At 43.0% G+C, this 10,818-nt stretch overlaps 1 protein-coding gene across 4 annotated transcripts; it reads left to right on the forward strand.

The window, feature by feature from the left end:
• On the forward strand, positions 1-10,791 carry tmem62 (transmembrane protein 62). Of its 4 annotated transcripts, none has more exons than XM_020713658.3 (14): positions 1-123; positions 354-559; positions 785-896; positions 986-1,123; positions 1,364-1,409; positions 1,559-1,700; positions 3,139-3,263; positions 3,356-3,478; positions 3,549-3,704; positions 4,628-4,787; positions 4,907-5,105; positions 5,187-5,282; positions 5,379-5,497; positions 8,377-10,791. In XM_020713658.3, exons 2-14 carry the CDS (start codon positions 368-370, stop codon positions 8,695-8,697), a joined length of 1,929 nt encoding a protein of 642 aa, XP_020569317.1. In that variant the 5' UTR covers positions 1-123; positions 354-367; the 3' UTR covers positions 8,698-10,791. The 4 variants fall into 4 exon arrangements, with proteins under 4 accessions (XP_020569317.1, XP_011488464.1, XP_011488463.1 ...); XM_011490162.4 differs by having other exon boundaries at positions 4-123; positions 349-559; XM_011490161.4 differs by having other exon boundaries at positions 64-223; positions 349-559.
• The last annotated feature ends 27 nt before the right edge of the window (positions 10,792-10,818 follow it).

Raw genomic sequence — 10,818 nt, forward strand, 5'->3', positions numbered from 1 at the left:
ATAGGCAGTTAATAGCTAACCGGACAGGGGAAAAAAGTCAGAGTGAGAGCTCTTTCTTTTTCTGCTATGCTCCGGTGGAGTGATGACGTCACGCCTCCAGCTGGTCGGTGCTCTGTCAGGAAGGTAGGTGGCTAGCTGGCTGACTCGCTACCTTCGCGGTGCGCCGAATGAACCCCGCGTCTCCACGCATACTCCGTCGGCCGCGATGGCAGCTCCAGAAACGGTCTGAACTTTAGCTGCTAGCAATGTAGCGCTGTATTCCGTTAGCATCTGCTGTCAATGTTAGCGTCAGTCGTGCCCGCCTTAGCTGTTCCCACCCGTCGCTAGTCATTACTCTGTCCGGGACAGAACAGACGGCTACAGGAGGATGCTGAGGCTGTTCGGCGCGCTGGTTCTCCTGGGACTGGCTCTGGCGTGCATCACCTCCTGGGTGCTGGACAGTTACGACACGGCTTGGCATCCCAAGCGGAGCGTCCGGCCGCCGGCTGTCAGCGGGTCGGAAGCATCGACTCCCCCATACCCCAACGGGGAATTGAGCAACATATTCTGGTTTATTCAGGTGAGAGGTGCCACTCTGCCTGGTGGGGTTTGGTCTAATCCCACAGATTGTTTAGATCTGTGCTTCTGCAGAGTCAAAGCAAACTCTGTGAATGATTGACATGAAGAGGTCACTGCCCTCGAGCCAGAAAGCAATCAATCAGCAGACAAACTTATTTTGTTCTCCAGATGTTTCTATGCTTGGTTATCATTTCATCCTCTGTCTCCATCCCTCTTGTCATTGAAGGTTTCCGACATTCACATCAGTCGCTTCCTCGACCCCAGACGTACTCCAGAGTTTGAGAAGTTTTGCACAGACACCGTCAATGCGATCAAACCAGCTCTAGTGCTTGCAACAGGTGGGGTCGACGTTCTAGATTCCTTGAAGAGGTTTCCTGCATGAATGCATCACTAATGGGGGGGGAGTCGTTTGTGTTTTGTGTTGCAGGAGATCTGACAGACGCTAAAACGGAGAACAACGTGGGATCCGACCAGCATGAGGTGGAGTGGCAAGCCTACCACGGCGTGCTGAAGAGGTCGCGCGTGATGGAGCGCACCAAGTGGATCGACATTCGCGGGAATCACGGTAGGCGGCCTCATCCCTGGACGCTGATCTTAAAACCCTCACACCAAAGATTCTTGTTGTTCATTTCACATCAGGCAGGAAGCCATTCGGTTCTTCCTCATCTCACTAACTTCTTCTTTGTGTGAAATGGGATATTCCTGCTTTTGAAACTTTCAGTTTCCATCCTTTTCTGTGCATAAAAGCCTTTTTAAGTGACATAAATCCTGGACTAAATCTGCTTTTTCTTGTTTTGTCTGACAGATGCTTTCAATATTTTTTCCTTGGACAGTATAAACAATTATTACAGGTTAGTATATGGTGTAAATGTTTTTTTTTCAATCAATAGACATTTGACATGATTGTCTTCTGATTCGTCCATTATGTATTTATTTATTTATTCATTTTAAATAGCTGATTATGTTCGCATCAATAAAGTTTTTTGTTCTTTATTTGCAGGAAATATTCAGCGAATCAGAAAATGGGTTCCTTCCACTACATTCACCAAACTCCTTTTGGCAACTATTCCTTTGTGTGTGTGGATGCCACCCTGACCCCGGGTCCCAAGAGACCCTTTAACTTCTTCGGTATTCTCAACCAGGTGAGTGTTAATCAGAAAAAGGTTGGCTGGAGGGAGTCTTGATCACCAGATTGCAGATCAGGAACCATAGTTGCGATCAATGCCTTTCTAAAAACATTCTTTCTAAAAACATTCTTTCTCTTCATAAGATGGATTGAACCAATGGCATTTCAGCTGTCTTTTGTCGTCAGGCATGCAGCCTAGCTGTTAGAAAATGAGGATGTTAGACAATCAGACTTCACATCACCTGCACACCCCACGCATGTGACCTTTGCACGCCAGGAGCACTCAGTACACGCACTTTACTAATGACTGGAGCAGGGGTGTCAAACTCGGGCCTCTAGGACCGGCCTCCTGCTGGCTTTCCAGAACTCCTGCCTTATCTGCTGCTGATTACCTGGATCAGGTGTGTTTAGACAATAAGGAGCTCCAATGGCAGGATGGTTGGAAAACATGTAGGACACCAGCCCCTCCAGGCCTGAAGTACACAGCAATGGTACATTCCATTTTCCTGTCTTCCCTGTAAGTGGCCATACCAGCCCCAAAGGGAACTGTAAGATACCCTTAAGATGCAGCTGCTCCTCTCTGGGACCCTCCACAGTTCCGGACAACCCATAAACCTGAGTCAACCCCCAACACGCGTGCTTGTGACCTAAGGCTTTAAGTGTCAAATACATTTCTTTTTGTGATGAAGCCACTTGGATGAAATGCCGTGATTTATCTTTAAGACTAATAATGGTATTATTTGTTTCCTTTAGAGACTGTAAAGACCTTATAAAATCATGATAATGAGTGTAGCCACCATTGTTTTGGCAATGTTAAATGATCAGGGGGAGAATTGGATTCAGTCCACCTGGAGGCTTTTTATAGGATGCTTTGAATAGGCAGGTCCTGTTTGTTTGATTGAGGGCATCTACCTGGAATGATTTTAGAAACATTAGAATTATATTTAGGAATAATCATAAGGACTTTGTTGGCCAGGGAGTTCGGTCGGATAGCTCCAATTTTGCTCGCCATTTTTGTTGCACCGATAATGTTGTGAGGGGCTGTAAGCTGGAGGCCAGTAAACAAGGAGCTCTCTGCAACAGGGAGTGTCTGTGCCAACGGTCCCACCACAAGTCAGAGGTGAATTTCTGATGAACTCCCGCTGCTCTGCAGAAACTATGGCCTAGTTATTTTTGCCTTAACACAGCACAAATTTTATATTTAAATATTTAAAACACCTGTGGGAACGCTTAAAATAGCTCAAAAGATGATCGGAGTGGGACTTTCAAGCCGCTAAAGTGAGGTATTACTCTTTCTTAAAGGATTTTAAGATTTTAATTTTAAGATTATAAGATTTTAATTTCTCAAACATTAGAGGATTTAGAATTTTGTCTATGAAGACTCTCGATCATCGAGTCTTCTGTTTTTTTTTAGATGACCTTGACACCACTTTCTCTGTTTTTGCACATGGCAGACTCAGATGAACTTGCTGGACACGTTCAGAGCCGAGAGCCAAAGAAGCAACCAGTCGATCTGGTTTGGCCACTACACCACCTCCACCATCGTCTCCCCGTCTCCGGGAGTTAGGCACCTGATGAGGTAAGAGGATCCAGTTCTTCAAGTCTGCATTGCCACATTTTCAACTGCAAACTAACGGTCCATTTTGTGGCTCTTGGTTCTTCCGAACAAAGCTCTGCAGTTGCATATCTGTGTGGCCACCTGCACACCCTTGGCGGGATGATGCCCGTCCTGCACAGCCGACACCCTCACGGCACTCTGGAGCTGGAGCTGGGCGACTGGATGGACAACCGCAGGTGAGCGCCGCCGCCAAAGCTGTCCGATTGCATTTTCTGTTTTGCCCTAAATGAACGTGTGGCTCTGCAGGTACAGAGTTCTGGCCTTTGACCACGACCTGCTGAGCTTCTCTGACCTGCGGTTTGAGCGCTGGCCCGCAGTGCTCATTACAAACCCTAAGGATGCTCAGTACCTGCACCCCGGGTTGGAGCCTTTAGGACGAATGCGGAAATCGACGCACATCAGGTGTGTTTTCTTTCATCGTTCCTCCACGTGGAGTTAAAAAAATGATGCAAGTCAGAAAAAATTCATGTTTTTCAGTTTTCGACGGAGAATTAGAGTATTAAGAGGACTGATTCATTTCTGTCAAGTTGTGTAACAATTTAAATGTTTTATTTTATGTTTGATCTTTTTTTACACCTCTTTTGATGTATTAACGCAGAAAATATAGCGTCTGGTGCTTTTGATGGAACAGCCTCTACAACAGGCAGACAAATGAAATAGCAAAAATATTTTTTAATTGACTTATTTGTCAAGATGTGAAGCTGCACTGCATCAGAAAAAAATAAAGGGATCCAAGAATCTAATATTCCTTCAGTCCTTTTTTATTCAGAGATAAACTTTAATGGATGAATAAAACACAGCCAGCTTTTATTTTGCACCGAATTGCCAAAACATTTATAGCCACTTAAATAGATCTTTTTAACAATCACACAAAAGCATTACGTCAGTAACTGTCCGGCATCTTTTCATACAATTGTAAAAATATACATTTTATTAGCTTGAGAGCATCTTTCTGAAGTCATAACCTGGTAAAAACTCTTCACTCAAACTATCAAAACACTTGAGATGAGTCCAGTTGCCGTGGAAACATGCTGTTTGGGTATCTGCTTTAATCTGAAGGATGCTGTGACAACAATGTATATGAGAACTGGACTGAGCGAGTGTGACATCACCCATAGAAACTCGCTCCATTTACCATGTACAGTCAACGGACAGCATGGAGCCAGAATTACCCAACGTTCCCTTCTTTAGCTTCAACCAGCCTCTTATCCTGCTGCAGCTTCCTGACTCCAAGAAAGAGGGAGAAAAACAGATCCAAATGAGAAATAAGAAGTCATGGTTTACAGATTCCCCTGCAGTGAAACTTGTCATGTCTGACTGTGTAGGATCTTAGCCTTCTCAGAGGCCTCCATCACTGCAGTGCACGTGAGCATCGATGGAGAGCCTGTGGGCAGGGCCAACTCCGCCGGGGGTCCTCTCTATGTCCTGCCGTGGGACCCGTCTCTTTACCTAGCTGGACTGCACACCATCAGAGTCACCGTGGAGGTCAGCACAACAGCTTTAATACTTCATGTGTCTTGATTAACTGGTCGGTTTGTTTAGCTGAACTGAAATACGCAGCACATCTCATTGAGGTTCTTCTGTGTACTTTTTTTCGTGGTCAGGATTCTGCAGGCCGCTCGTCGGAGCTGGAGCAGCTCTTCACTCTGGAGGACGGTTTGACCGTCAGCTTCTCCTTCCCTCAGTCCTTCATCCTCCTCACAGACCACTACATCGTGGGCCGGTTTGCCTTCGTGTTTACGGTCCTGCTGAACGTCTGCGTGCTCCTGGCCTTCAGGTTCCTGCGATTTCCCGCTGGTAGAGGTGAGTGGTTACCGATCGCCTTCAAACGTCACACTAAAGGTTAAAGTGAGGTCTCAGTAAATCTTTTGCTTTCTGTTACAGGACTCCCCTCTCAGATCTGTTTGTCGCTCCATCTCGTCAGTAAAATCAATACCTTCTTCTACTCTCTGCTGCTGTTCAACCTGTGCACAGCTTTGGGTCAGTTCAAAGCCCTTTTGCCTCTTTGAAGACTTTTTTTAGGTTTTGCCCTGGGGAGGATGTCCGTGTAATCAGGTGTGTGTTCTGCTGCTGCAGGTCCATGGTTCTTCGGAGAGCTGGTTGATGGCCACAGCGGCGCCTGTTTCGCTTTTGGCGTGTTCATCGATGGACATTTCCTGGAAGGAAGCCGCACTTACATCGTTGGAGTTATTCAAGTAAGAAAGGATCATTTGTTGACCAGCTTTGCCGTTAAAGACCATCTGATCTTTATTCTGGTCTGAATCCAGTGGACTCCAATCTGTGGGTCACTTGGTACCGGGCCACAGAACAAAATACGATAACTTACAGTGGGGCAAAAAAGTATTTAGTCAACCAACAATTGTACAAGTTCTCCCACTTAAAAAGATGAGAGAGGCCTGAAATTTTAAAGTTAAGTTAAAGTTAAAGTTCATTATTTTCTAAGAGTTCTGGGTGAGGATCCCTCCTTCATGCGGACATCCCTGTTTCTTTTCTGGAATCCAAAGGTTTTTTTAGGAGTTTTTCCTTACTGCGAAAGAGGGTCTAATGGCAAGGATGTCAGTTTAGTTTAGTCTGTTTAGTTAAAGTTTAGTATCCTCCTATTGAATTCTATGAATTCATGATCCTTTTGATTGTATATTCACTTTACAATTACCGGTGCGAAGCCCATTGAGACGACTGTTGTTGTACATTTGGGCTATACAAATAAAGTTGAATTGAATTCATCTTAAATATGAGAGCTAAAATGAGAGAAAATAAAATCCAGAAGATCACATTGTCCAATTTTAAAGATTTTATTTGCAAATTATAGTGGAAAATAAGTATTTGGTCAATAACACAAGTTCAACTCAGTACTTTATGTACCCTTTGTTGGCCATGACGTCAGTCAAGCATCTTCTTCACAAACCTTTGCTGGTATTTTGGCCCATTCCTCCATGCAGATCTCCTCTAGAGCAGTGATGTTTTGGGGTTGTTGCTGGCAAACGCAGACTTTCAAATCCCTCCAAAGATTTTCTATGCGGTTGAGATCTGGAGACTGGCTGGGCCACTCCAGGACCTGTAGGTTTTTAGGTGACCAAATACTTATTTTCCACCACAAATAAATTCTTTAAAATTCACACTATGGGATTTTCTAGATTTTTTTTTCTTATTTTGTCTTTCATAGTTGTGGTATACCTATGATGAAAATTACAGACCTCTCTGATCTTTTTAAGTGGGAGGACTGTCGTTCACCTTGATCACGTGTCTTAAATGCGTTTGCTACCTTCTTATAGCAGCTGTTCCGACCGCCAAAGCAAAAGCCCCAAGCTAGGAAAGTAAAAGAAAATTAAAAAAACGTCTTTGGAATTTTTTAGGGGGGAGGAGAAAAGAACCAGACAGGAAACCAAATATTCAAAGAAAAATAAATCTTTTATTTACAGACAAAAGCTGAAGTTTTGCTCGATATATGTATTTATACGACTTACTAAGCTTTCTGCACAATATGCGACGAGCAACTCGCTTATGTTAAATGAATTTTCCTAATAAAGTAGCTCAAACGGTATTCAGACAATGTCAGTTGTGTCATTTTAATCTGCTTTATTTATTCGTCACACCTTAAAAGGTGGACGAGGCTGAAGTTGCCGTACGGTTCTTCAATTTGCTAATTGAGGCAAAATCTACATCGTGGATCCAAACAAACTCTAGAGAGCAAAGAAAGTTAAAACCTGCTGCAGAGAATGAAAATTCAACAAAATAAAGTTGTTTTTGATTTGTGGAAACACTTTAAGAGGACAATTAAGAAGAATTTTCCAACAGCAAAGCTAAATCAAAGAGGTACGTGTTAGGAAACTTTAGCACAGAAAACATTCCTCTGTGTTGACGAGAAATATACAGTGAATAAATTTTTATTTTATTTTTTAAAACAAAATAGGTCTAACCCTCTGATGCATAGAAGTCACTACAGTGGACAGCTACTAAAAAGTACCTCTCTCTTTAATGAAGTGGTTTCTCTGGTAGAAAATCAGTCACTAGTGTGCTCTCTGCTGCCACAGTCCATTGAGTTTAACTCAGTGGTCAGTCGGTGTAATTGCAGTGAAATTTACTTAAAATCTAAGATGGCTAATAATGACGACTGCTGGCATATCCTGTCAAATTTTCTATGCTGAAAGAGCCTTATTAGATTAAAAAAAAAAGATATACAGTAACATATAAGGAAAGATAATATCTGTTTGGATTTTTATGTGTAATGGGTGGAAAAGTAAGATTAACCATGTGTCCAATGTTGTGGACATTATGCATCACCTACACCAATCATGTCATGTCAAGACATGTTTATTATTTTAAGGAAAAATTACATTTATAGAAAAACACAATTTTTCATGTCCTGAGTATAATAAAGGAAATAATCTAGACTGAAGCCTTTATAAAACATGCATCGGAACATCTTTTTTCCTTGGAAGATTATCTGAGCTTGAATTGAGTTCTCAGAGTTGAGATGGCGTTTTTTTTTAAAAAATAAAAACATATTTTTTGTTTACAAATCATAAAGAACTTATACAAATCAACAACTTTGTTTCGTTACATTTTTATTCTCTGTAAATAATAGTTGATACTTTATTTATCCCACAATGGGGAAATTCTTCTGCGCATTTTGGCCCATCCCCTGGGGGGAGCGGTGATCTGCAGACTCGGGGGCGCGACGGCTGACTAGGGAGAGCAGGGATCGATCCGCCTGGTTGTTGGACGACCTGCTCTACTGCCTGAGCTAAACTGCCACCCATATAAAATACCTTTAGACATCTTCAAACTGTCTTTTTATACAACATTTCAAATCAAAGCACTTTATTTCTGGTTCAGATTTTCTGGAAACCGTAAGCTTGAAAAGGTAACGCCGTCATCCTCGTACAGACTGATCCCATCCTGTCGTTAACCGGTCCGTGTCCTAAAAAAGTCAGGAACCACTGATCTAAATCAGTGGTTACTCTTCCAAACGCTGTGTGCAAAATAAATTATTTTAATTTTATTTTGAAACTATTTACTGATGCTTTTCCTAAATCTCCTCAGTTAACCTCCTGAAATCTTGTCTACTTCTCAGGTGCTTTCCTTCAACATGCCCCTCACCTCTTACCTGTGCTGGTGCCTCCACCACCGTTACCGTGGCAACACCTTCCGGTCCCACTTCCAGCGTTCGGGTCTCCGCTGTTGGACGCTGGTGCTCCACCTGTTCGTGCTGCTCCTGCTCACCTGGCAGGCTCACTCCTGCTACTTCCTCCTGGAGACCTACGGCCTCCTGGCGTTTTTGATGTCTCCCATACACACCTGGGCCCTGCTGCTCAGCCTGCTATTGGTCTACCGCGCCTGGACAGGCCCCGCCCCTCTCATTTGTGGCAACAGCAGGAGCGCCTCTCGCTCCTGACAGCAGAAACTGCGGCTTACAGCCAGAATCGCCCCCTGAAGGCCTCTCCACAAAGCATTCTGCAGCTTGTTTCTCCACTTTGAAGAACTGGACCCCCCCCTCCCACCACAACCATCCCACTTCTTCCTCCTCCCTCCCTTCACATCCTCTTCCTAGATCTTATTGTTTATATGCATGTTTTTGTGGAGCACATCATACAGATGTGTTCAGTGTAAATGGCAGCCTGGATGCATTAGGAGTAAAATGGGAAATTCTAGCGCTGTGGGGATTGGTGTGTGTGTGTGTTGGGGGGGGGGGGGGGGGGGGTGATGCTGCTGTGACTGCGTCAACTGCAGTTATTTGTTTGACATGAAGCACTTTTTCTGGAAGTGTTGCCTTGGTAAAACGCCACTTCACCACTGCCAAAGGACGACCACTTAGATTGAGCTTTTTTCCTTTTTGAAAAATAACTTTTGTTTTTATAATCGAGGCTGGGCGTGCCAAAATGTCCTCGTGTTTACGTTCCCAGAAATATAACCGTCGGATAACCTGTCTGAAGATCCACTCCGATCATCTTTGGATCTATTTGCAAAGCCGGTGGGCTTTTGATCACGATGATGCAGTTTTAGCTAAAACCAAACAACCTGTGTGGTTTTCCAGGACATAGTTGCTGCAGAGCAGCAGGATTTGATCAGAAATTTGCTTCCGAGTTGTGGCTAGGAGCGTTGGCGTGGATCAATCCCGCCCCCTCTTCCCATCACCCACTGCAAAGCAGACCTGGGCAGGGAGCCTTTTTATTTTTTTTTTATCTGCTCCTGATTCACAACATTTTGGATAAAGAAATAATCAGAAATGCAATTTTAAGCTGAATTTTCTTCAAATATGTCATCAATCTTCCAAAAAAAAGCTACAAGATCACGTTAAATAATCGGAGTGGGTCTTTAGATACTTTGATGAAACTGTTTTTGTCTTTTTTTAAATCCCTCACAGCTGCAGGATGTAGCTGTGCGGAAAAAGATCCTTTTCTTTTCTAATCGATGCCAGCGCCAACATCTGCAGCTCTTCTCTCTGAAACGAGCGTATTCTGAACTCGGAGGGCAGCTCGGCCTCCACATCCTTTACGAAGAAAGCAGCTGCTTGTTTCTCAGGAATGTCAGCACTTGATCAGAAACCGATCCCCGTGGGGTTTTTGTTCCTAATTGTCTTGTAATCGAAGTGGGGAAAATGTGATAAACCACGTCAACTGTGTTTTATTTATTCCTAATGGTTGTGTTTCTTTTCCCTTTAGGTGACGTATTTGCACTGCAGGCGGGGTTTGGTTGCGTTTCCTTTGAAAAACACAAGTGTTCCTTCGTGTTGGGGGTTTGATTTCAGTGAAAAGTCGTCCGATTTGTTGCCAACGTGGTTTCCTCGTTTTGTGAAGGTGTGGAAGCAGTAAACCGTCTGTTTGCACTGTAATTCAGTCTTTTCTAGAATGTGGTCACGATTGCCTTGATTTCACTGAGACCGCTGTGAAAAGACAAACGATGATCAGCTTCTTGATGGATAAATGTTTTAAATGGAATTGCATTAAATATTTCTATTCTCTCCAGCATGAATGGAAAATAACTGCTCAGAGCTTCACTAAAACATACAGTTTAAAACTCAAATTACAGCTCTCTATCCAACAGTGGATTATCACGCCAAACAGAATCTGTTACTGTGGCATAAAACTGCACATTTTTACCTTGAATATTTTGAATTCTCGTTCATGAAATTGTTCAGACGGAGCCAGTATGGGTGGAAACTGTATTTTAGAAAGTCAGTTCCACCTGAAAATATTGCATGATTTTTATTTTATTCCTCGTCATCAGTGAAATACAAAACATTGTCCAGACAGGGTTGACTTTGTAAATGAGTATTCTGTACTTTGCACTGGTTGTTCAAATGAATTAACAAAAAAAAATATATATATATAGTTTTATGACCGTCACTTCCAACATTCAGACAGGAGGGTTTTACATCATCCACCAAATTTCACATTTATAATTGTGAATCTAAATTTGGAAATCAATCAAAACTGTATTTTAATAATGGTTTCTATTGCTGTGGAATAAAGATGTTGATTACAGTAAACCCTGTGGTTGTCGCTCTTTGGGACGA

Source organism: Oryzias latipes, chromosome 22, assembly GCF_053564925.1.
Source record: "Oryzias latipes strain Hd-rR chromosome 22, Olatipes_Hd-rR_3.1".
Classification (NCBI taxonomy): domain Eukaryota; kingdom Metazoa; phylum Chordata; class Actinopteri; order Beloniformes; family Adrianichthyidae; genus Oryzias; species Oryzias latipes.